We start from the raw sequence: 26,829 nt of genomic DNA, 5'->3' as shown, positions 1-26,829 counted from the left end.
TGCTTGGACATACAGTGATAGCATCTGTAGAGTCCTTTATTCAATAAACATACAAAAATAAATCTACGGTTCCCTTGTAATGGACTTGTCGGTCCATTGTGGAGGTTTACCAGGTAACGGGCCAAAGGTTCGCGGGCAAGTCATCCCTCACAAGCGCGTAGGCAGACTATTCATTAAACACCCACGTCAGAAGCGGCTGGTTCAGCACGACGCTGTGGACCGCTGCCGCTTTCTTCCGGAGACGCTTCATCGCTCTTTATCACTCGCTGACATTCACGCCTTCTGCCGGTGCGTCGCTTTGCCGGTTTATTTGGTCCCGTGGTTTCCGATTCGAGTTCAGCCGGTGTCTTGTCTTTACGTTAATACTCATACGTTTTGTTAGATTTCAAGGTCCGACCTACGTTTGGAAAACATCAGCCGTAAATGTAAAGTAACAGGCTGGCGGTCAATGATAAGCGGGATTGCGGCTCCTGTTGACAGAGGGAGCAGCAGGGATGGAGCCAGGGTTGGTAATGTTCATCCCGTCGGCCGCTGCAGCACTGAGGTAATAGCCCTCTCCAACCCACCCTCCTTTCTTGTTGCTTATTTTGTCTTCCTGTTCCTCCTTTCCCGGCTTTCCTTTTCGTCTCTCATAATAAACTTCCATTTGTCCTCTCCATCAGCACACTGGCGCACGCTAACAAGGCTCTACTTGTCTGTGAAAAGGCCAGCTTCCAGCTTCAGGTTCCAGACTTGTATGCTCGCGTAGACAGACCTGCTCCTGACCAGGATCGGGAACCTGGCGGTAAAACGGACATAATACCCCGACAACCCCGTAAAACGCAACGCTATTTTTCGTCTTCTTTGACCGGGAGCTGAAATTTTGAATTCGTTCAAACATCGGCGAACGGGAGCCGATGACTTGTGCCTCAAATGTCGTTGCCGGTGTCCGGGCCAAAGCACGGGTTTTTAAAAAGCCACAAAGATCTGCGCTATAAAATATAAAATATAAAACATGACCGTCGTGATAACGGTCTGCCATTATTATTATTTTTTTTTACGTGTATTTGCAGTCGTGAAGGATGTTTTCTTTTACAACAACGGATTGCGTTATCATTTTTGCTTTACATGGAGAGGCAGAGTAGTAGAATAACTCAACCGGCCCTGGACAGATGAGCGTTCAGGATGATTCATGGAAAATAAGGAAAACGTATAGACTTCATTTTTCAGTCATCTTCAGTACGTGCGCTCTGTTACTCCGCCTGGCTCAGTGCGGGGCAAGTCGAGGTCAGAGGGGCTGTTGTTGACTCAAGGGTATTTCATTTGACTTCTTTCCGTACGACCGTTTGAAGTGACGGCCTCCGCCTCCATCAGCCCCGTTACCACCCGCGGCCGTCAAGGCTGCCGGCCGACCGGAGCGGCGCTTTGTGATGGAAGGGTACGGCCGACAGCTGACGACACAAAGAGGAAATTCTGCGTCGACCGGACATCGACTCGCTGCCACCGAACCCCTTAGGGCCGGGTGTCAAACATACGGCCCGCAAAGGGGTTCGACCAGGCCCGCGGGATAATTTTGAAAGTGAAAAAATGCATAAAAGACAAGGATTTATTTTTTTTAATTCAATGCAATTCAAGAATTCTCCGTTAGGGGCGCACTATTCTGGTCAGAGTAGACGGCAATCTGCATGACTGAGACGGACCAATCAGCAGACATTTTCAATGCACCACCTGCTGCTTGTTATGACGTTGTTTCCACCCTGTTCTCCACCTCCTGCTACGCCCTCATTAGACAAAATGTCGTTATCAAAACAGAGAAAAGTAGTTAAGGAGTGTAAAATTTTCAAAGAAAAATGGACTACGTCCTATTTATTTACGGAGACGCACGGGAAACCTTCGTGCTCGCCGTGTTTGCAACAATTTTCGGTATTTAAGGAATATAATATACGGCGCCGCTACGAGACTCATCAGAGCGAAAAATATGACAGCTTGCAAAGAAACTGAGCAGAGAAAAGATCAACCAATCACTGGCAGGTCTGAGGAAACAGCGTCCACTTTCACCCAGAGCAGAGAAATCAGTGCAGCAGCGGTAAAAGCCAGCTAGCTAATTGCTAGCAAATATGTGCAATTTAATGTTAGTCAGCAGCTTCACTACAAACGAGTGTGTTGGAATTCTACTGTTCATGCAACTCCATGCATTTTCAGTATGTGTTGTATGTGTTTGCATGTTTCATGTATGAAGTTTACACATTTACAGGTAAATACTTTCTTCCTTACACATTTAATAGCACCCTTTTTAGTTTGTAAGGTGTAGGCAGGGATTCAATTTAGATTTTATATGCACATGTGGAAATGGTTTAAAAGTCCCTTTCTTTATAAGTGTCATTTAATCTTAAAGTGCATTACTATATTTTTCAATACCAATTACTTGTTAAAGTTTTGTGCCTTTGTATGATCAGAGGGATCACATGATCACATGATTGCAATGCAAACATGTGGATGATAAAAGTAAATTTCACTTTTGTCGAAGGAAATATGAGGAGTTTCATGAAATGTTTTGTAAAGGGATTGTTCATGAAATTCCAAGATTTTCCTCATGTTCTTGTACTTCTTTACACCAAAACAGAGGAAAGACATGATATTTTGGTTATTTATTGCTGAGTATGCCATTATTTTAACGGTCCGGCCCACTTGACATCTACCATGGCCGTATGTGGCCGCCACGAGAAATGACTTTGACCCCCCTGCCTTAGGGTGTGTCGATGCACGATTTTGTCATTCTTGAGACTAATCTCTTTGGCCACTCGTCAGATGCTGGACAATGTCATGCGTCCGTCCGATACATTAGACCCCCGTTCATATTTTCCTCAGGCCGTGTCGTCCAGACACGCTTCGCGGCCTCCTCGGATCTCGGCAACGAACAACCTCTGTAAATGTAACCTCAATTTTAATCCGTCGAGAAACCAATTTTAGAATGTCCGAATGATCTAAATCCGAAGTGAGGCTTCGGTGTGTGAGAGTCTCCTAGAGGTCCGGTCGCAATGCGGACACGTGAGCTCGTAGCATTTTTAAAACCGGAAATAAGCCGGGTCACTGGTTTGAGATGTGCACGCTCCAACGTGCTCCTGCAGACTGCATGAAATATGTGCTGACATGTGGCTGCTGGATTTGCGGTCCCAGGAGAGGACAAAGTGTGGCGGTGCTTCCATTAAGCACACAGGTGATAGCGTGGAGCCATCTTTTCACTTTTATTAAGACTCTGTGTGTGTGTGTGTGTGACGTTATATGTACAGCAGAGCCATTGGGAAGGCGGTGAATTGGGTTTGTGGGGTAAATGCACACCTTCTAGTGGCTTTGAATAGCATTACATCACACATAGACATACAGAGGACTGCCATGATTATGGTATTCAAAAAATAAAGTCGGCTTGATTTACACGAGTCAGATAATGTTGTGTTTTAAATCAAAGTTCACAGTCGTCATTTCATCCTCTAAGTTTTTTAGCCATCAGCTGTAATTACCTTTGGGCTTTTCCCTTCAAGGTCTCCACAGCAGAGCCACCTTCTCCATCTCACCCTGTTCTCTGGATCCTCTTCTCTCAGACCAACTACCTTCATATCCTCTCTCACTACGTCCATCAACTTTCTCTTTGGTTTTCCTCTAGACCTCCCATTCCATCATCCATGTACCAATATCTTCACTCTCCCTCCTCTGTCCATCTCAGTCTGGCTTCTCAGACCTTCTCTCCAAAACATCTACCATGTGCCGTCCCTCCGATGGACTCCTTCCTGATCCTCTCCATCCTGGTCGCTCCCAAAGAGAACCTCAACATCTTCATCTCTGCAACCTCCAGCTCTGCCTCCCGTCATTGGTCATTGTCAGTGTTCTGGGATCATCTCACCAGTGTCTCCTCCACCTTCTCTCTCCTTCTGGCAGATGTTCTTCTACCTCTTGGTACCCCTGACACTTTTCTCCACCCATTCCAACCTGCTTGGACCCGTCTCCTCACCTCTTTTCCACACGCTCCATTGCTCTGGACTGTTGACCCCAAGTACCTGAAATCCTCCACCTTCTCGATCTCCACTCCATGTATCCTCAGCGTTCCACCTGGGTTCCTCTCATTCACACACATATATTCTGTCTTGCTGCAACTAACCTTCATTCCCTCTCCTTTCCAGAGCATACCTCCACCTCTCTCACCCTCACCTCTTTTCCTCCACCCGTTCTCTGCTCTCACTCCAGATCACAATGTCATCTACAAACATCATGGTCCATGGAGATTTCTGTCTAACCTCATCTGTCAGCCTGTCCATCACCACCGCAAACAAGAAGGGGCTCAGAGCTGATCCCCGATGGAGGCACCACCTCTGTCTCACCACTGTCTCACATCTAGCATACATGTCCTGCACCAGAGTAACACTTCTTTGAGCTATGTTACACTAAAAGCAAAGTAAAAAGAAGATGTATGTGGCGAAACAGGACATGAAGTTGGGCCGAGAGAAGAGGACCTGGACTAGATGGAGGAGGCTGTATTGCCGTGTCGACGCCTGAAGGGATCGGCCCAAAGGAACGACACTAATGGCAATACAAGTTTCTTTTGCGTGACTTAATCTGCGCATTGTTAATTGTCTGGCATTTTCAAAGTTATGTTTTTTTCAGGAGTGGTCAGGAGTGGAATTGTTGTTCGCCACTGTTGTTGTCCGTCAACCAGCCGTTTCTAATTAAACTTGTTGAAGATGTGGAGAAGTGGCCTGGAAAGAACCCACTCATTATCAAACAGGGATTGTCATTCAATTAAGAGCAAACTGGGAGTTGGCAGTGGAGTTTGGCAGAGGAGTGCACTTAGTTTCTGCTGTGGCCAAATCTAAAGTTGTTTATGTTGCGTGGAAATGAGGCCTCCAGGGTAGATGGTGGGGACTCTGCTGTTTAATGCTGAGATGGGTAGCTTTGCATTACAATCCTTAATAGCTTCTGTTGGTCCTTCTGCCTTATATCAGTTTCTTCTTCTTGAGCTGAGACATGTGGCACATTGATGGCGGAAGGTTCCACTGCTGCTTTTCGGGAAACAAATGTTTGCACTGCAGAGGTGCTGTGAACATAGTGAACATTCAGTCGTGTTGTAATCTTGGCTGAGGTTCGGCTTTCAGCCTCCATTTACTGCGTCAGTATTGTGTTCATACAGAACGCTCATTCATCAAGCTGTTTTTTTCTCATGTCATCAAGTGAAGAAGTTAAAATCACGTAGAACGAGAGCGCCTACAGTAAAAACCATCCTTGCACGAGCTTCGGAGTAGCCATTTCTATTTTCTGCGTCCGTGGATGTCATGGTTCCCTTTGGAAACTGTAGATGGCCCCCGAGTTCACTTTTACATTTTAATGATATTGAGGCTGCTGGCCACAGCGGCTCAGGTCGGTGTGTGTGTTCGCTGCAGAGATGCTGTTTGATCACCTCAGATCATCATAAATGTTCTTAATAAGTTGTGATGTTCTTCCGCCGGCCCTGGTGGAGCCCACGTTTACCCGCATAGTAACAGAAGGTGTTCAAGGTGACTCTTCTCCAAAACTCCCTTGTAACCTTTTGGTTCTAAAACGTATAAAACCGTCTTCCCGGTGCTTTTGCAAAGCGTTGGATGACTATGAATTTCGCCCACAGCATCAGAACAAACCACATATTTTACCGATAGAGCCGCAGTGTGTAATTAATCACCACCTTCACTGAAACCTCAGCTCTTTCTCCCGGCGCTGCTGTTGTTTCATTTGAATGGCTGGAGTGAAATGAAATGGCAGTTCAGTCTGACTAATAGGCTGCTGCCAGTGTTTTTAACACAACTCTAATAGAATGCAAATGGAAGGCTCGCAAAAGATCTTTTCCTTTTCTCTCACAAGAACTCACGCTTACTCTTTTGTGTTCATTGGGATTATAGAACGTCAGACAAGTACTATGTGATAGAAGAACATCAGCCAGAAGGAAAGGAAAGGTGTACAAGACAGTGGTGAGACCAGCCATGATGTTTGGACTAGAAACTGTTCCAATGACCAAAAGACAGCAGGCAGAACTAGAGGTTGCAGAGATGAAGATGTTGAGGTTCTCTTTGGGAGTGACCAGGATGGAGAGGATCAGGAAGGAGTCTATCAGAGGAACAGCACATGTTAGATGTTTTGGAGAGAAGGTCAGAGAAGCCAGACGGAGATGGTTGGGTCATGGACAGAGGAGGGAGAGAGAATATATTGGTAGACGGATGCTGGAATTGGAGCTGCCAGGCAAGAGGTCTGGAGGAAGACCAAAGAGAAGATTTATGGACGTAGTGAGAGAAGATATGAAGGTAGTTGGTGTGAGAGAGGAGGATCCAGAGAATAGGGTTAGATGGAGAAAGTGGACTCGCTGTGGTGACACCTGAAGGGAAAAGCCAGAAGAAGAAGAAGAAGAAGAAGAAGAAGAAGAAGAAGAAGAAGAAGAAGAAGAAGAAGAAGAAGAAGAAGAAGAAGAAGAAGAAGTCTGTCTGGAGTTTGTTTTGTCAGCTCGGCTTCTTAAAAAGACCATCGACAACTTAAAGGTGTTTCAGACAACGTGAGATGAGTGAATGGGAATTTCCCGCTCCTACAGTGGCGCTGGAAAGGTTGCGAACCCCTTCGAATATTTGCATAAATATGACATAATAACACTAAGAAATAATGGATTTTGTTGTGTATAAAGAGAAAAAAAAGACCCCTAAAAGAAAATGACGCATTTGTTTACCAGGATTTTTTGGAGCTACTTTTAATCTTCAGTTTTGCACAAATATGGAAAATTCCCAAGGGTTCACCAACCTTCAAGCGCTGCTACATAAATCGGGAATGAGAGATATTTGATCTTTGAACGGCTCTCAGTCCACAAAGTCCTACCTTTACTCGTCAATTTGTGGCGATATCAGTTATATTTGGCTTTTCTTGCGGTTCACAGGTTCGAACGGTGAATCGCGCTCTTGGCTTTGGCCGAATCTCTGAGACCCTGCGACCCTGCGAAGCCACAAGCGAGCCCATCGAAGGACCAGCGCCACAAAGCAGGTGAGCACCTCCATCACGCCGTGCACGTCAGAGCCACTCCTTTCTTTTCAAATAAAACGCCATGTTTCCTTATTAAGAAACCATAGGACAGTTGGAATATAATAATACACCTTGGTTCATAAAATTAAGCCTCGGATTTTGCTTTTCCTGATCCAACATCCAAGTGTGAATGTGCTCTGACTCGCACGTTTTCGATCCCGGGGTTATATTACAGATGGATATTAGTTTTATTGTCATGATTCTAAAACGTCACCATCTTTCTTTCATTATTGCCATCCAGCCACGAACACGCAAAAACAAAAAACACGGGACGGACATGAGCGGGCGGGCGGGCGGGCGGGCGGGGGACAAAAGGATAATCGCACAAATAAAACGTGATTTTGTGCAGATATTACCAAAGAAGCTCAACGCGTCCGATTCGAGAAAGGAAAATCAGCTAAAATGGAGAGCGTTTTCTTTTAAAGCCCCTCCTGAGCGTGGATGGAATGGCAGATGTGGAGAGTGGAAGAGAAAGAGAAAGAGTTCGGCGGGAGAGATGGACAGAAACAATGTCTGTTACCTCCGCAGATAAAATGTCGCGTGGGCGGATGAACATGTGAGAGGCTGTGCAGAGCCTGAGTGGGAGGTGGGCGGAGAGAGAGGGACCAGGAGACGCTTTGGCAGGACCATCAGCGGCAAGACTGGAAGACTGAGAGACTGAGAGACTGAGAGACTAGAAGACTAGAAGACTGAGAGACTGGAAGACTGGAAGACTGGAAGACTAGAAGACTGAGAGACTAGAAGACTAGAAGACTAGAAGACTGAAAGACTGAAAGACGAAAAGACTGAAAGAAAAAAAAGACTGAAAGACTGAAAGACTGAAAGATTGAAATACTAAAAGACTAAAAGACTGGGAGACTGAAAGACTGAAAGGCTAAAAGACTGAAAGAAAAAAAGACTGAAAGACTAAAAGACTGAAAGACTGAAAGATTGAAATACTAAAAGACTAAAAGACTGAAAGGAAGAAAAGACTGAAAGAAAAAAAAGACTGAAAGACTGAAAGAAAAAAAAGACTGAAAGATTGAAATACTAAAAGACTAAAAGACTAAAAGACTGGAAGAAAGAAAAGACTGAAAGAAAAAAAAGACTGAAATACTAAAAGACTAAAAGACTGAAAGACTAAAAGACTAAAAGACTGGAAGACTGAAAGGCTAAAATACTGAAAGAAAAAAAAGACTGAAAGACTGAAAGACTAAAAGACTGAAAGAAAGAAAAGACTGAAAGAAAAAAAGACTGAAAGACTAAAAGAAAAAAAAGACTGAAAGATTGAAATACTAAAAGACTAAAAGACTAAAAGACTGAAAGAAAAAAGACTGGAAGACTGAAAGACTGAAAGGCTAAAAGACTGAAAGAAAAAAAGACTGAAAGACTAAAAGACTGAAAGAAAGAAAGACAAAATACTGAAAGAAAAAAAAGACTGAAAGACTGAAAGAAAAAAAAAGACTAAAAGACTGAAAGACTAAAAGACTAAAAGACTAAAAGACTGAAAGGCTAAAATACTGAAAGAAAAAAAGACTGAAAGACTGAAAGATTGAAATACTAAAAGACTAAAAGACTGAAAGACTGAAAGACTAAAAGACTGAAAGAAAGAAAAGACTGAAAGAAAAAAAGACTGAAAGACTGAAAGAAAAAAAAGACTGAAAGACTGAAAGATTGAAATACTAAAAGACTGAAAGAAGAAAGACTGGAAGACTGAAAGACTGAAAGGCTAAAAGACTGAAAGAAAAAAAGACTGAAAGACTAAAAGACTGAAAGACTGAAAGACAAAATACTGAAAGAAAAAAAAGACTGAAAGACTGAAAGATTGAAATACTAAAATACTAAAAGACTGAAAGGAAGAAAAGACTGAAAGAAAAAAAAGACTGAAAGACTGAAAGAAAAAAAAGACTGAAAGACTGTAAGATTGAAATACTAAAAGACTAAAAGACTAAAAGACTGGAAGAAAGAAAAGACCGAAAGACTGAAAGAAAAAAAAAGACTGAAAGACTGAAATACTAAAAGACTAAAAGACTGAAAGATTGAAAAACTAAAAGACTGAAAGACTAAAAGACCGACAGACCGACAGACCGTCACGCTTCCGCAGCTTCTCTTTGTTTTCCTCTCGGGTCTGAAGACGAGCGTTCGGGTCGCGAGCTCGTCGACGGACGCCGTTTTTATTCGTGTTTGTTTTCGTACGAGGCCGTGCGATTGCGCGAGGCTTCCTCCTGATGGATTTCGAACAAATCGCCTTCCGATTGGCATGACGGAAACACGACACATCGACGGAACGGAGAACGACGACCGACCTGTGCGTTTTTACGACGAAGCTCTACACCGTTATGTCATTTCATTTGAAAATCGCATCAAATCGGAACTCCGTCGCTCAATCGTTTTGGCAGCGGTAGACAGTCGCGAGACAAGCCCGTGATCCGAATGACCGCTCGGTCCAATTTTCATCCCGGCAGACACTCGAGGTTAAAAACAAAAAAGCAAAACCTTTCCCCCGTCGGACGAAAGGCTTCTTCAATTCAAGAATTCAAGTCCAGTTGCTGCGACGAGAAGATTTTGGCAAGAATTCACCATGAGCTGGATGTCTGAGGACCTCCACAGATCAGAAACCACGTGTTCACATCAGTAGGATCCACACAACTGAAACGCTGCTGTCGAATCAACGCGTTGAGTCTATTTTAAATGTTTAGGAATCTAACAAAGTTGAATATGTGAAAACATTTTCTTGTGTGAGTTGGGGAAATGTTAGCATGTGCGCTGGTGATGCAGGAGGTCAAATCACAGCACGCTGGATGAAAATGAAGGAATTCAGCGACTGGTTTTGTTCTGACACGGAGCCACAGCAGTACACACACACACACACACACACACACACACACACACACTCGAAGACGAGCCGCACAGCCGTCAGATCCTGATATGTAGGCCTGCCTGAGCAGACCTTCACTTGAACTTCTGTTGAACAGTTGAACTATTCTGTGCCTCCTTAAGCGTCTTTGCTTTGCTCTCTGGCTCCTGCAGTGAGATGGCCCTAAGAGCCCTGCAATGCAGCATCTGTGTGACTCACACACACACACACACACACACACAGAGTGAGATGGTGGCATGTGAAAGTGTTCAGAATGTGGGAGGGAGATGAGGAGAGAGGGGGATGGAGATGATGGCGAGCGGAGGAGGAGAAAGGAGTAGGTGTAGGAACACTGATGGGAGGAAGGTAAAGAGGTGGGAAGAAATGGCTCGGGAGGCAGAATCAGGTGAAGGGACGCGAGGAATTCAGGTAAAAAGAAGCAGCGAAGCGCGTTAGAAGGCCAAAGTGGAGCTCTTAATTGTCACGCATGGATTGAACCGTCGTTGCCGATGTGTTTCCTAAAACCAGGCGTGTCGTCTGTCCGTCGGTCTCGGACGTAACTTGTTTGTTTGTTTGTTTAGAAGTTTATCAGGACAGTGTACAAATACATTAAGCGCAGAGACAGAGATGTTTGTACCAGATTATAGCTCATAGCTCATTTCCATCTGTAGTCCTGGACAATACAAATATAAAACTGCACAAAATAGACAATATACACTGCTCCAAAAAATAAAGGGAACACTTAAAAAACACATCCTAGATCTAAATGAATGACATATTCTTATGAAATACTTTGCTCTTTACACAGTTGAATGTGCTGACAACAAAATCACACAAAAATGATCCATGGAAATCAATTGTATCAACCCATGGAGGTCTGGATTAGGAATCACACTCCAAATTAAAGTGTAAAAACAAACTCCAGGCTGATCCAACTTGGATGTAATGTCCTTAAAACAAGTCCAAATGAATCTGTGTTGCTTCCTGAGTGGACACTATGATTTCACACAAGTGGGATTGACTTGGAGTTACATTGTGTTGTTCAAGTGTTCCCTTTATTTTTTGGAGCAGTATATATAAAATATAGAGATAGGCAATAAAATAACTATACAATATAGAAACAGGCAATAAAATATGTATTTTGCAAGTTGAAAGTGCTATTGTTGTGATGTTATTACTTTGGTCATCTGGGGGCCATCAGATGTGACCCAGAAGGGTAAAATACCCGTCTGGTACTTTAGCACTCTATTTCTTTACCTCATAAGTGTGACTTGCGCTAAAAATCATGCATCCCATCTCATTGTGACGGTGCAACAGACTTGAAGACGGATCAAATGGTCGAGTCACAATCCGTGTTTTTAAAATGGGACGGAGAACTGGTGGAAAATGCCTCACTATCCCAAATGTTTCTCCAAAATGTTTAATATTGTCCACGTGAGAAGATTCAAGCGCTAACGTAGGTTGGCAGACAAAGGCGTTGTGGTCAGCTCTGCCTCGCGCTCCGTCCGGCCCACGCTTTTTATTTACGGATTCATTTCTTTTCGCCGCCGTTGTCCTCAGAAACCTCAGATGACATACGGGCTGCAAATGTACTCAAGAGGTGAATAAACAGTTTTCTGGCTATTAAATTTCCATGAGCGTTGAGGGGCTTCCCTTCGCAGCGACAAGCATGGCTCGTATCTGCAGGCGCTGCTTTCAGCCTGGACTGAAACTCTTTTTTTTTTTTTTGAACATTTATTAGAACAAGTTCCTTAACAGAGTTTTACACATTCTTACAAAACCTCATAACAAGATATACATTATACAATAATCTTTATAGGTCACTTATTTCCTCAATAGCACGTGAAAAATAAAATAAAACTAAAAAAAAAAAAAAAAAACACAGAGGAAAAAACAAAGCATCTAACTCAGTCAAATAGTGATAATATCTTCAACTCTCCAAATATTTTTTAATGGGTGCCCGTTTGTCAAGATATAGGTCTGTCTGAAGTCGTAAGTTTGCTGTAATGCGTTCCATGCAGTTTCCATCCTGAAGCCTCTGATGCCGCTGGTCCAGGGTAGGTGGGTGGGGTTCGAGCCAGTTTACTGGGATCATTTTATGTGCAATTAATAGAAGAACTCTAAGCATAAACACCTGGAAACTCATTTTTAATACTCATGTGAAGTTCATGCGTGGTCCATAGTGTGCTTTCTACTTATTCATTGATTTTTTTTTTTTGCCTCGCCATCTTCTGTCCTCTGCCTTTCTATTTATTTATTTATATTTTTTCCTTCGTTTTTGTTTTGACATTATAACTCCTTATAGGAATTTCCCTCACGAGGATCAATGAAGTTTATCTGATCTGTTATGAAAAAGCTAAAGTAAAACAGCCAAACGAGCCAATCCCGCCTGGTCAAGGTTAGCAGCTTCCAGTAGCTGCCCGTGAGTTAGCACGTCCCACTGCTCTGATCCAACTCATTTAGTTTAGCGATCAGAAACATCTCTACACTTATTTTTTAGGAAACATTCAAAAGGAACAGCCTTTTATTGTCTCTGCGCAAACCTGAGCCGGAAAATTCCACTGCAGGTTAAGACTTGGCCGCAGGAAGACTTTGAAAACTCCCCAGTCTGCCTTTTAATGGACCTTTGCTCCGGCGCTCGGCTGCACCCCTGCTATTTTAAGGCCTTGGGAATAATGGAGAGCAACTGCGTTCCACGTCTTCCTCGACTCCCCCTCTCTTTCTTTCTTCCCCGTGAGGTTTTCCTTTCCATTATTTCCCCCGAGACAACGCAAGCCCTGCCACTGTGGTCAGAGCGAACACCCGAACTCCTGGATCCTGAATTCGTTCAACTATTCAACAAACTGACTGAAAATAACGATGTCGGGACACGCCTGCAAAGTCATCCGTTTACGATTGCGCGGGAGGTGAATGAAGAAGAAATCCCGAAGCGTAGCGCCCGACCATCTGTGCACGTGTGACGCCGGCTGACGTGTCCGGATCCGCAATATGTGGCGGCGAGATCGTCTAATTCATCAGTTACACATTATTTTACAAGTGCGTGGTCATTGTCCCTGGACCGTGTGTCTTACGGTATACAGCCCCACCTGAAGCCTTATTATGGGCACAGACGTGCACTGAAGCCCTATTTACCCCTGGTGTTGGCGTGCACAGACGTGCACTGAAGCCCTATTCACCCCTGGTGTTGGCGTGCACAGACGTGCGCTGCAGCCGGACAGCCGGCACACCTGCTTGCATGTGTGCTGCAGAGGTGAATAAAGGCCACAGATCAAGGTGGACGCAGGCGTCGCCGGCTGAGACGTCGGCGACCAGAAGAGTGTCTGGAGGTCTGAACCAGCACCGACTCTGAGAGACCTCTCCTGGTTTCACTGAGGTGTTCTACAACCCATTTTGTGATGAGGTTTTGTTAGCTGATAATAACAATAAGCCATTAACTCGTTATTTGGTGTGTTGGGCAGCTGTAGATTGGCTTTTTGCTCTGTTAGATGATAGAAATCGGTTGCTTTTCTTCTAGAGGTAAAGTCAGCATGTCTTTTTGAAGTTCTGGCATTACGGACCTCCACGTCGGCGTGATTGCGACGCCTGACCACGAGCCTACAGTATGGTGGTGATGACTGCTGTTTTCAGCCACGCTATTTGGCCGCCGCTCATCTTTTCCTGGCCAGATTCCCTCAGAGCTCGTCTCCGCATCGAATCTGAACGTTTGAAAATTCACCTGATCGTTTTGAAGTCGGCGTCTCCGGAACGAAGCCCGACATAGAGCGCGCTTACTGGGAGGAAGGAAAGTCGGCCATTATTAATAAAACTACTTACTGTTTAGAGGATTTCAGGTACTTAGGGTCAACAGTCCAGAGCGTAGGAGAGTGTGGAAAAGAGGTGAAGAGACGGTCCAAGCAGGTTGGAATGGGTGGAGAAAAGTGTCAGGGGTACCAAGAGATAGAAGAACATCAGCCAGAAGGAAAGGAAAGGTGGAGGAGACGGTGGTGAGACCAGCCATGATGTTTGGACTAGAAACTGTTCCAATGACCAAAAGACAGCAGGCAGAACTAGAGGTTGCAGAGATGAAGATGTTGAGGTTCTCTTTGGGAGTGACCAGGATGGAGAGGATCAGGAACGAGTCCATCAGAGGAACAGCACATGTTAGATGTTTTGGAGAGAAGGTCAGAGAAGCCAGACGGAGATGGTTGGGTCATGGACAGAGGAGGGATAGAGAATATATTGGTAGACGGATGTGCTGGAATTGGAGGTCTGGAGGAAGACCAAAGAGAAGATTTATGGACGTAGTGAGAGAAGATATGAAGGCAGTTGGTGTGAGAGAGGAGGATCCAGAGAATAGGGTTAGATGGAGAAAGTGGACTCGCTGTGGCGACACCTGAAGGGAAAAGGCCAAAGAAGAAGAAGAAGAAGAAGACTGTTTAAAAAGGTCCTTATTGTTGTTTCTTGCATAAAGAAATAATAATGAGCGGTTCAGCTGCTCTGCTCGCTTCTCAGCGCCGTCCATCCCAGTGGAAATAATAGAGAGAGAGGGGAGTATATCAGCATCAAACACCGCTGGCTAAGTGCCACAGGCTTTTTGCCAAGTGCAACAGAGCCGCTGTCTACTTATATCGCCATCTCCTACACTCGCGCCTCACGTCGGACACAATGAGGGCAGCCTGTTATCCGGACGTATGCGGGCGCCGCGCAAATTAATGGGAGGAAAAACCCGGAATAAAGTTGTGGAGGAACATGAAGAAGGCGTGACACCGCTGGACAATTAGCATGGCTCCCGCTCCGCTTCGTACCGGCGAGCCTTCGGAGCCTTCGGTTTCTCTGGCTCCCGTTTACATTCGGGAAAAAGGTCCGTCAAGAGCGGCGCCGCAGGACCGAAGAGCGTCTGGCTCCGGATCAGTCGTCTCAGGACCCGAAGTCATTTTAATCACATACTTTTGATGGCCTTTACGTTCATATTGCTTGATTTATTTGTCCAGATCATCATTGAGATGCAGCCGACAAACCCGTTCTTCTGCACGATAGTTAAAGATGCAAATCAAGTGAAGTCATTTCATTTGTTTGTTGTTTTTATCTGTAGTTTTTTGGCAAATGTCTCAATAGATTTGTTTTTGCAATCTTTGTAAATTATTTTGTCTTTCTTCTCGTCCGCTTTCATTGACATTTACCTACTTTTGACATTATTTGGGTGTTTTTCAGTTTTACTCTGATTCATTAAATACAAATATCAAATGGCAGTAGATATTAGGAAAACTCACTTGCATTGTGTCATCAGCATCTTCCAAAGAATAGTGTTCCGGTGTGGAAAAATAGCAAAAGAGTCACGGTGACGGTGCTTGTGGGGTCAGAGCTTCCAAAAACCCGGCCCGGTCTATCGGATCGTAGCGGCTGCTTCTCCTGAACCCGGTGCGCTTTTTGTCTGGTTGATTGTCAGCGCCTCCAGCGGGCTTCCTCTGGGTTTAATGTCTGTTTGAAATGGACACCCGTTCTTGTGGTTTGCCAGAAACGATTCACATTAAACCTCGTCCGTGCCGGGCGAGCAGAGCCGCGGCGGCGGCGGTCCGGACCGCCCTTTTCCCGGTCCGACCGCCCCGGAAAATAAAGCACAACTCAAAGTGACCTCCGCCGTCGCTCAGACGTAGCGGCGGACTCATCTTGGTGTTTTACGGCTCTTTTAATATCTGAGAGGCTCCTCGCCGGCAAGGTGGCGGCGGCGGAACGGCGGCAGATGTACCAGCGACACCGAAGGAGTGATGGGAAACGGGCGAGCGAGCGAGCGAGCGTCGGCTCGGTGTGGACGAGTCGGGACGGCGGCTCGGCTCGCATTCCTTCCCAGCCGAGCCGCGCTCAGCTCAGGACGCCGGGATTCTGAGACAGATTTCCCGTTTTCGTCACGGCCGCCGTACGTCCGGCCGGATTGGATCACGCTTTTCTGGCCCTTCGTGCTCAAGCTTGTCGGTTCTCTTGCTTTTCTTGCTTTTCCCACAAATAACTCACTGCGTCGTGTTTGTCTTCTAAGACCCGCCCGTTGTGCACACGATGGCGGCGCGTTCTATCAGCGCACACAATCTGCCATTTTCATTTCAGATGTGTGTGTGCAGTCGCCGCCGCCGCCGCTGCTTGGTCCTGGGCTGCTGCTGTTGTTGACTCCTGTGTGCTCTGCCAGGCTTCCCATCACTCTTAGAATCTCTCCGGACTCTCAATGACAAATTGCTCCTTCAAACATCCCGTTATGAACAAGTGGCTGTTGGCAAATGCGTGAAGGACCTCCGGCCGCAAACATCGGGCGACGCTCGCCAAACATTGTCGTCTGGTTCCTTGGCGCCCTCGCCCGACCCTTCTGTTCGTCAGAGGTTTCAGACTAAATCCACACGCCGGTAGCCGCTCGATAGCTAATGCGCTACGCTATAGGTATGGGCTAATTGATATTCTGGGTTGCCGGGTAGCGTCCGCCAAGAGAAGCAGAGCCAGAATTCAGAACCACATATTTCAGCTTATTGGTTTTGCGGTTCATCGGATGGATCCGCCTCGTTCCCACGCTCGCTGTCCACCAGCGGCCGAGGAGACACTCGTGGACACCAAATTTTGCCCGAATGTCCCAGAATTATTCCTGGAAAACAAACGGTTTCACATCAGTTTGAAAGGAGCTCAGAGCCACGGCAAAATGAACGAGATCTCGCTTGTGATCTCAACATTCACCCGTCGGCGATAACGGGACAGAAATACTGCAGCACGATATCTGATTATCAATGCAAAGCAGTATTTCAGAAACCCGAACACATAAATGAAGTATTTCCCCCGGAGAAGTGAAACAGCGCTCTCATTCTGTTGGTTTAATGAGTTGTCCAACTATTGGAATCAAGCATCTTCGTGCTACTTTGTAAAGAGACGATTCACGATGAATGTAGACTCCGCTTTCTTTCTTTTACTGGATGTCTTCACGTCCTGGCGTCGAGTCTCATGTCAGTCCAGGCAAACTGTGAATGGTCTCCATGGTTACGCTCACACTCGCATTTGGTGTTTGATTGATGAAAACCACCCGACCCGATCCCTCCATCTCAGCGTAACTCACAGAAATCCAACGTCTGCACGAGTTATTCCCAGTCCGGAGGGACTTTGAGACTTACGCCGACGCCACTCGTCGTTGGAGTCGTCTCTCACGTGCACAGATCGACGCTCACGCCGACAGGGAAAGTCCGTCGCTCAGCAGTTGACGGACACGAACAAACGAACACACACACATAAAGTTACGGTGTGTCAGAGCGACATTTTTACGTAAAAAAAAAAACGAGAATCGTGAGCGTGGCCGGAAGCGGGTCCCGTAGCGATCGGGGTGCTGAGCTACCGGTAGCGTTGCTACTCTGCACTTACCGCCGATGGCGTGGGCGGCCTTCGCGCCCTCACCTGCCCTCAGGAGTCACTCCATCCCTCGCCTGCCCTCCCCTACAGCTCGCTCGCATCAGCATGGCGGACGATCGACAACCGGAGGACGGCGCCGCTCAGTGGGATCCGTCGAGGGGGCCGGAGGCCGCCGCCGCCCGCGGAGCCAACGGCTACTCCGCCTCTGCGTTCAGGACGTGCCAGGCGGGCGCAGCGCACGTGCCCGCGGACTCCTTCGCCGCCAGGGAGAACGGCTTCAACGGAGACCTCGGTGGAGCTCCAGCAATCACCGCAGGTAAGGAGAGGTGGTTTTTGAAATCCCAGTTTTTTTGATGTTGCCATTGGATCGTTTGGTAAGAAATCGAGATCTACTGAAAACCTATTTTTTTAATTTTGATTTATTTTTTCCTGTGCGGGTTCCTGATCTTTAAGTTTGTGTGTGTGTGTGTGTGTGTGTGTGTGTCCTGTCTGTTCTTTTACATGGTTTTCCACTGCTCTGAGTCCTCAGCAGAATTACATACTGTTATTAAGCATGCTGTAATTAAAACATAAAATCTGTTTCTGTACCCCTCAATCCTTATCCCGCCCTCACTTACACCCTGGAGATCAGCACAGTAATGTACCAGTGGTGTAACCATGACAACCGCTCCCCTACTATTTATTTTGCCAGAGCTTTTGTTCTTTTCTTTTGTACCCCGTCGTGGACAGCGACTGCCATTTTGCATACGGCGACAAGAGCTACTCATCTCCTATGCACATATAGCAGAGGTCACTTGCGCCATGGAAAAAAATAATATACATACATATACACGTGTGTGTGTGTGTGTGTGTGTGTGTGTATAACACGTGTTCTTTAAAATATTACGACCTGCTTATTTTTAGCTTTAAAAGAGGAGAGAATAAAAGTGCATTTGCACACATGTATGTCCATCTTGCTCCATTCCGGTCATGTTTCCTTCACTTAGCGAGTGAAACATAAAAGCTGCTGAACAGCCTTTACCTTTCCGTCCCTTCGTCCTGTTCAAGGGTCAACAAGAAGGCGTTCCCTTCTAGCGACTTCTCTCAGAAACGCAGAAATCTGCCGGCCCATTATTATTCTATAAAAACCAACTGTTGCAAACGGTTTGTGCCTCCACTTCTAACGTGCATTCACACATGCGGTTGCAAAGCACTTTACACAGGATAGCGTTCCCCCTTCACATGGACCCGAGGCCACGGGACGCCGCACGGGACGCTAACCTGGTCGTCGGGGGCGACGTGGGGTCGGGCGTCCTGCCCAGGAGGAGATGCAAACCGAACCAAACAAAGCAGCTTTTTTTGTGTGACATGACATTGACAATGAGTTATCTCTTGTTTTTGCACAGTGACAAACTCAGGCGCGTGCACGTGTCCCCTTTCTTTCTGTACGTAATGAGGCGGAAGGCACACAGAAACAAGACACGCCGACCGCGGCCTTGTGGATTCTGCTCGTGATCTGAGCGGCTTCGACACGATGACGGCTCCAGTTAGAGAGCGCAGAACGTGGACGCCCGCAGCCTCCACTCCTTTTTTTATTTAAACGGCTGCCGAACTAAATGCATTATCTGGATCGGATGCGATCCGGAGTATTCCTGCGCCGTCTAGCCGTATCCGTTATCTCTAAACTTAAAAAGTCCTTCCACCTATCTCAGCTTTCCTGTCTGACACTGATGGATCTGGAGATGAGAAAGGGAAGGGCGCAGAACCATATCTGCCGATACGCTCCGATAACGTCCAGATGAATCCCATAAATATCATCTGTTGATTATTGTCGCGTTTGTTCTCGGTTTGAGGAAATGAGTCAGCTCCAGAGTTTGTTTTTTGCCACGCATGCGTGCATTTAAACGTTTTAAGATTGTGGAGAATTATATCAGACCGGTACCGCTTGTTGGTCGACCCAAATTTTTTATTTTTGAACATTTATTAGAACGAGTTCCTTGACAGTCACACACATTCTTACAAAACCTCATGACAAGATACACATTATACAATATTCTTTATAGGTATAATTATTTCTACCATTAATTTAGCAATTTACTTATTTTCTCAATAGCAAGCAAAAAAAAAAAAAGAAAAAACTGAAATACAACAAGGTCGACCCAAATTTAATGTGGAATCGGCTCGTCCGATACCGTTTTTCACCTCGCGGCCGGGTTCTCAACCACCGTTCCCACAGTTGATTCAGTCGTTGAAGGCGTTCTCCGCACACATGGAATGAGGTCTATTTCTCTCAATGAAATGAAGCAGATTTTAAAAAAGCAAGTGATTCCATTTAGCATTATTTTTCTGTTTGGCCGCCCTTTTTAAAACGACGCCAATGCGAGGAGGGCAACTCAGATGACACGCCGTTCTCCGGAATAACAGAGAAGGCCCTTTACAGCCACTGGGTCTATATAATTAACTTCCTGCGGCTCATTATTAACACATCTCCAAGAGAAGACAGCCATAAACAGCCTCCTCCATCTTCAAGTAACGTCTTGAGCCCAACGGATACGAGGTTCTAACAACCCGACAGTGACCGTGTCGAAGATCGGAACTTGATTAGCATATTTTCTCAAACGGAACTTTGCGCCGTATCTGTAAGAGTTAAGCCGGCCGCAAGCGTGGGAAGTGAATGAAAAGCTCCAGCGGCGACACAAGACAAAGGTAAGGTTTCTGCCGATCGGTAAAGATTCCTCCGTCGTCCGCGCAAAAGCTGTTTGATCCGAGCTGGGAGAACATTTTGTTAGCGCCAAGCAACCGAGCGGCAGATTTAATGGCTACAGGAGACGAGGCTGCCAAAACAATAACGGGACGGCGTTCAAGAAGGATCGGGCATCGTGCCGTAGCGCCCTCCCGCAGCGGCGTTGGACCCGCCGTTAACCACGAGGGCCGCCATGAGGGCCGCCATGAGGGCCGCCATGAGGGCCGCCACGGCCGAGCGCAAGTAGGTGGACTTCCCTCGCTCCAGCGTCCCTGCTCCTTCGATGCAGATTTGAAAATACCCGCGTCGTCTTCACAGCCGGTGTGTAGGATCGTCTTACAGGTGCGATCGCTTGCCAGCGCAGCACGCCGTGCAGCACGCCGTGTAGAACGCCGTGCAGAACGCCGTGCAGCAACACTGCAGCTTTCACATGCGCTGTGCTGCCGCCACGCACCATAGTTTGGGTTCTTTTTTATTTCATTGCTATTTTTTTTATGCTGGGGTTTGTACCACTTAGAAGAAGCACAAAAGAAGAACAAAAATGATATTATCTAGCATCGATATTTATCTATTGCATTTTTCGTTTGCAATTTTATCAAGTCTCATTTTTGCTTGGAGTAGCCCGTATCCTGAAACCCTTTTTTTTTTCATGAGCGCAAATGGAGTAGGTACTCCTTACCCCCCCGAAAAATGTCCCCAAAAAGCCGACGCCGGCACTCAGAGAGCCTTTTCTCACAGCAAAAAGCTTTCCAGACACAACAAGAACTACTGAAGCACAAAATTGCCCCCTTGACTTTCTTGTGCAACGAGGTTGAAAAGGCCAGTCGGCCGAGCCCACGGGGATCCGAGGCAGGAGACGAAGACGGGGGAAGAACCGAGCGGGATAATAGATACCAAAAGAGTCCTAGAGAGTTCGGCCGGTTCCGGGCAGATGTTTGGATCCGGTGTCGACCCATGTCTCTGTAACTGAGCAGTACAAGCGTCTGCGCGCGATGTCGAGAATCCGCCGTCTCTTCAACCTAAGCGAGCACGGGTTTCAGTTCGTCAGGTGGTTGAAAAATAGTCGTCACGGTGACACTATGTACACGTCGACACATCGAAACAAACAAGCGGATCTTCGTTCCGGTTGGAGCGTCCGCCTTGGTGTTTCTTCGTGTCATCCAATCCCATCCTCTTTCCAAGAGCGACCTGCACAAACGCGTGTTTTGGCGAGTACGCCGACAGAGCGTCCAGATGCCAAAGCCAAACACGTGAAACAAACTAAAGCCACGGTCCACGACGTCGAGTCATTTATCAATAGATCGGGTATCCGGATCTGGTTCGACGTTGCATTTCGACGACGGGCGCTCGGCTTTGGTGGATCGGAGGCGGAGCTCCGAGCCCGGGTCGTGGTTTTACTCCAAGATAACGCGGCGGCTCCTCTCTTGTGTCGGCTCTTCCCCTCGGGGGTCGCCATGTTGATTCATCTGCCTCCATCTGACCCCGTCCTCTGCATCCTCCTCTCTCACACCGACTCAGCTCAAAGATAGATTCCCATCCTTTCATATTTTACTCCGCGACAGAGCAGCCTGTGCCGAATCCCGAGAAATAATATATCTGCTTGTGGCTTCGGTGTCTGTCGGTTGAAACGCCTCCTTTTTTACGGCTTCACCTCAATTAATCTCATCCTTCTGTTGCCAAATGTGTGTATTTTAGCTCCTAGACCTGCGTGTGTGTGTGTGTGTGTGTGTGTGTGTGTCGGAGAAATATGGATTCAAATATGCTGCAAGTCGCAGAGGAATCTTTTCCCCGCCTCCTCCAACCTCTACACTTTTATGGATGTGCACTGAGACGCTCATCGCCAAGGTTAACTGAAAATACTCGCTTCCCTCGCTGGAGCTTCTGGCATCCAGAAGCAGAGGAGAAAACGAGCGGCTACATTGATGCCGGGATGAAATACTCTCAGCCCGTATGTTTTTGCTGTATCATTGATCCAAACCGCCGGAGTGTGTGCGGCTCGCTCCGACTCGGCCGTCGCTCGGCTGCTGAGAATAAAGAATTTTACTTTCCACACATCCGGGTCCATTGACTCCTGGTAAACACCGTATTTGTTTTGTAGATATTGGCCCCCATATGTTTATTTTACCGGCGGTAGAGAAAATGTCTGACACGCTGAGCTTCGGGCGGCAGCCACAGCTTGATGTTGGCTTGTCAATTACATTGGACTGAAGGGCTATGGCCCGCTAGTCTGTTACCATGGAAACCGGTTTCTTTACACATTTTTGGTGCCGGCTGGTATCAAAACCAAACGCCACCCCTGCTCTTTCTGTGCCCTCCCTGTCCTGCTGCGCGCGTGTGTGTGTGTGTGTGTGTGTGTGTGTGTGTGTGTGTGTGTGTGTGTGTGTGTGTGTGTGTGTGTGTGTGTGTGTGTGTGTGTGTGTGTGTGTGTGTGTGTGTGTGTGTGTGTGTCGGGCTGCATGTTGCATTGACTGTGCGCCTCCACTCGCAGTCTGGGCTCAGAGACGGAGCATTCGCAGCCACAGTCTGCGTGACAAACAGGTAATCACTGCTTTTGTTTTGATACAAACCTATATTTGTTCTCCCAGGTTTGTCTTCTAACTGTAAATCCAGAGATATCATGTTATCTGTGTTTCCTGCTGCGTATTATACTTCTATTTAGACTGTCGAATGTAATATTTGACATCGTTCGACGTGTTTTGGCTCAATTTTAGCACTGGAAATAGATCTGTGAGTGTGCTTTGTGAATGTGCATGTGGTTCTGTTTCTAAGACGAGGATCCCGTGACGTCTATTGTGTCTGCCGCGTATGTCTGGAAGAAAACGCATGGTGGTTCCGTCATTAGCTCTCCAGTGTTGGAGGTGAAGCTCGTCTCTATAAAAAAGCGTGGTGATTTTATCAGGATCGATCAGATTTTATAAACGGCGTCCAGCCTTTTTACACCGGTTTGAACCGTCGCTCATACCGCGCTGACTGCATGTTAACCCGCGTGTCGTTTAGCACGTGTAAGGTAAGCGTGTTCTGGAACTGAATCAAGCTGATTAGCGTGCTCGTATTTTCCAATTAACCCTAAATGCAAAACATTTAAATGCCATTTTGTAGCTGACAGCGAGTGATAAGATTCTCCAGCGTTATTCCAACTCACCCTGAAGCACAGTTTATTTTTCAACCGAGTAAACAATATTGCTTTTAGAATCTGACGCAGGATTCTGTCAATCGTCCGTCAGCTGCAAAAACAAAAAAAAATGCATTCATTAAGGAAAGAAAAGCCTTAAAAAGTGGTCTTGTAATGTCCGTTGTTGCCTCTGGAGGCTGCGCTGCGTCACGGAGGTGAAAAGGAGAAAAGCGATGGTGACTAGTTTTCTCCCCCTGGCGGTCAAGACGACACGATGCGCCGGCAACAACGTCCAAGACGTCACGCTGGCTGTCCAGGACTCGCCGGTCCGACCGCCGCCTCGCCGTTTCCACGCGGCCTCTCTCCGTGAACACGCTCTCCGAGCCGACGAGCGCTTCCAAAACTAACAGACGTAGTTCATATTGTTGCCAAGTGACGGGAGATTAGCTGGCGTGACTCCGCACGGAGCCAGGTTACTCACATCACCCACGGCTTTTCCTTTCAATGTGGAGCCGGTCTTCTAAACAAGGTGACCGTACTTTCATTTCCACTAAACGGGACCTTCTGCTCCGCCGAAAGCTGCTTAAATGATGCTACAAGTGCACTCAAAGACGCCCTCCGATTCAAAGTATTTAAATGATGCCAACCAAATCGCTGCTCTTGGTCAACAGAGACACAAATGCAGATCCCGAGTTGTTCTTTAAAAACGCCTCCCTTCAACACGGCTCGAAATGATGACAGAAATATCGGACAATGGACTCTTGATGAAATGGATCGGCGTCATCTGGTCCGGAGAGCTCAATTTCCATTTTGCTTTCTGAAACCATCTGGCCGCTTTCCTCACGAGGGGCGGGTCTGGCGAGAGGACCGGTGGAGGTCGTTGAACAGCCAGGGTTATGGTGGGATGCAAAAGTGGGTTTACCTAATTAACTCTTCACCGAGTCTTGCAGTAAATGTGTTCAGGCCGGTTCATATTAGCGATCCGGTCTGGCCGGACCGGCCTTATCGTCGCGACCGAACTCGATGACAGCATTTCGGCAACGCGAGAATCAGGATTCGACTCTCATATGAATGTAAGCTTACAAGAAGCTCCGAAGCCTGAGATAAAGGTAACTGTCACAGACAAAAGTATAGATGGACGGAGAATATTTACATGCCCTCAATAGAATCAAAGTAGAAAATAAAACATCAAATGAACATCTTAATCCTTCATAGAGAAATACAGAGAAGAGGGAGCTGCATTGTGTCTTTGCCGACCTAGAAATAAACATATGGCAGGGTGCCAAGAGAGGAGCTCTGGTATTGTATGAGGAAGTCTGGAGTGGCAGAGAAGTATGTTAGACTGGTGCAGGACATGTATGCTCGCTGTGAGACACTGGTACGGTGTGCTGTAGGTGTGACAGAGGAGTTCAAGGTGGAGGTGGGACTCCATCAGGGATCAGCTCTGAGACCCTTCTTGTTTGCAATGGTGGTGATGGACAGGCTGACAGATGAGGTTAGACAGGAACCTCCATGGACCATGATGTTTGCGGATGACATTGTGATCTGTAGTGAGAGCAGAGAACAGGTAGAGGAACATCTAGAGAGGTGGAGGTATGCTCTGGAAAGGAGAGGAATGAAAGTGAGTCGCAGCAAGACAGAATATATGTGTGTGAACGAGAGGAACTCGGGTGGAACGGTGAGGCTCCAGGGAGCGGAGATCAAGAAGCTGGAGGATTTCAGGTACTTGGGGTCAACAGTCTAGAGCGTAGGAGAGTGTGGAGAAGAGGTGAAGAGATGCGTCCAAGCAGGTTGGAATGGGTGGAGAAAAGTGCCAGGGGTACAAAGAGATAGAAGAACATCAGAAGGAAAGGAAAGTTGGAGGAGACACTGGTGAGACCAGCCATGCTGTGTGGACTAGAAACCGTTGCAATGACGAAGAGAAAGGAGGCAGAACTAGAGGTTGCAGAGATGAAGATGTTGAGGTTCTCTTTGGGAGTGACCAGGATGGAGAGGATCAGGAATGTGTCCATCAGAGGAACAGCACATGTTAGATGTTTTGGAGAGAAGGTCAGAGAAGCCAGACTGAGATGGTTGGGTCATGGACAGAGGAGGGAGAGTGGATACAGGACTGTCTCAGAAAATTAGAATTTTGTGTTAAAGTTCTTTAGGTTCTGTAATGCAATTAAAAAAACAAAAATGATATTTTGAGTTAGGATTTTTGATTTTTCTTAAGATGTAAGCTATAATCAGCAATATTAAAAGAATAAAAGGCTTGCAATATTTCAGTTGATTTATAATGAATCCAGAATGTATGACATTTTTGGTTTTTGTAATGGCATTACAGAAGATAAAGAACTTTATCACAATATTCTAATTTTCGGAGTCACTCCTGTATATTGGTGGACGGATGCTAGAATTGGAGCTGCCAGCCAGGAGGTCTCTAAGAAGACCAAGGAGAAGATTTATGGACGTCGTAAGAGAGGATCTGAAGGTGGTTGGTGTGAGAGAGGAAGATCCAGAGAACAGGGGAGCTGAGAGGAGAAGAAGAAGAAGAAGAAGAAATGAACATCTTAATCCAAACCATAGCCGTCGGCAAAAGTGCACATTTCTTGTCACTGGTAGAAATAGAGGCTTACCAGGAAACAACGATAAATTCAAGCTTCTTCGCTAAAATTGGGAAATGGCCGCGTTCAGTTGGTGAGTGGGCTGTGTTTAGTATTTCCGGGAGAGAGAACGTGTGTGTGTGTGTGTGTGTGTGTGTGTGTGTGTGTGTGTGTGTGTGTGTGTGTGTGTGTGTGTGTGTGTGTCTAATTGGATGGGTATGTGGGTGATGCTGAATAAGAGAGATGTCCTAAAAAAGCTGCATTTGTCACGTGGACTGTGCACGGCACACAAACATGAGAAGGAAAGCCGGTGGTTCGATGCGGGTGATAATTGAAAATGCCTTTTTCTTGAATTTAAATTTGATTTAGTGATAACTGAACCACTTTTTTTTTCAACCATTTCTATTTCTGAATGGATGAGTAAATGAGCTGTTCTCCGTAGGAGACTTAAAAACCCCTTACTTTGCAGTTCCTCCAACACCCGATAATCTCTCTAAATGCCATTTTATGTCAAGACATATTAGGTTCCCCGTTCTGTAAAGAAGTTCTTGGTATTGAATGGCATAAATGATACCTTGAAATAGCATATAAAGAGTGATGTTTCATCCTTCTATTTGTATAAATAAATAACGTAAGGGGAAGGTGGCCGGCTGTAGAATGTCGTCTGCCTGACGGGGAGAAACCTTGGCAAGCATGGAAAGAAGCCTCCGGATCCGGCGCTTCATCTGACACACGAACCGTCAGGAGACGAGGTCCACCTCTTTTTAATATATGTATATTATCGTCCGAGGGGGGATGGAAACACCTGGGTATCTCATGTCAGAATGATACAACCTCCCACAGGGGATATTTGTTGCCCTCTGCTCACCGTCGGACACAAAAAGGAGTTTTCCTCTTCCCGCCTCACGGTTTACATTTCTTGCTTTTCCTGATCTGGAAGGCATTGAAGTCAAACGTCCCTTTGCAAAGAGACGTCCAGAGTAAACACCCATCGCAAAATAAAGAAATGAGACCTAAAACGAGAGGTGAGAGGTGAGGCTGGATGCGTTATAAGGGTTCGTGAAGTGAACGTTCAGGACGCCGGTTGAAAAGGCGACACATGGCAGATCTGGTCAACAATAATTCAGCCCGGTTTCACCTTTTCTATTGGAATCGACACCGCATT

The 26,829-nt window shown here is 46.3% G+C and overlaps 1 protein-coding gene across 16 annotated transcripts in view; it reads left to right on the top strand.

Annotated features, from left to right (window-relative positions):
* Window positions 1-26,829, top strand: part of map2 (microtubule-associated protein 2) — an 82,799-nt gene that overhangs the window by 29,362 nt on the left and 26,608 nt on the right. For 15 of the 16 annotated variants that reach the window (XM_086146007.1, XM_086146009.1, XM_086146006.1 and 12 more), the window contains exons 3-4: window positions 6,917-7,020; window positions 17,336-17,561. In XM_086146007.1, coding sequence (XP_086002133.1) covers window positions 17,351-17,561 — 211 coding nt within the window. In that variant the 5' untranslated portion in view covers window positions 6,917-7,020; window positions 17,336-17,350. Of the gene's footprint in view, window positions 1-6,916; window positions 7,021-17,335; window positions 17,562-22,482; window positions 22,506-26,829 lie in introns of those variants that run through there. The other variant, XM_086146010.1, reaches the window with a different exon arrangement.

The sequence above is a fragment of the Fistularia commersonii genome, chromosome 4 (assembly GCF_037954325.1).
Source record: "Fistularia commersonii isolate RoL2024-O1a breed Wild chromosome 4, RoL_Fcom_v1.0, whole genome shotgun sequence".
Classification (NCBI taxonomy): Eukaryota; Metazoa; Chordata; class Actinopteri; order Syngnathiformes; family Fistulariidae; genus Fistularia; species Fistularia commersonii.
This window is presented reverse-complemented; position numbering and strand designations above follow the sequence as displayed.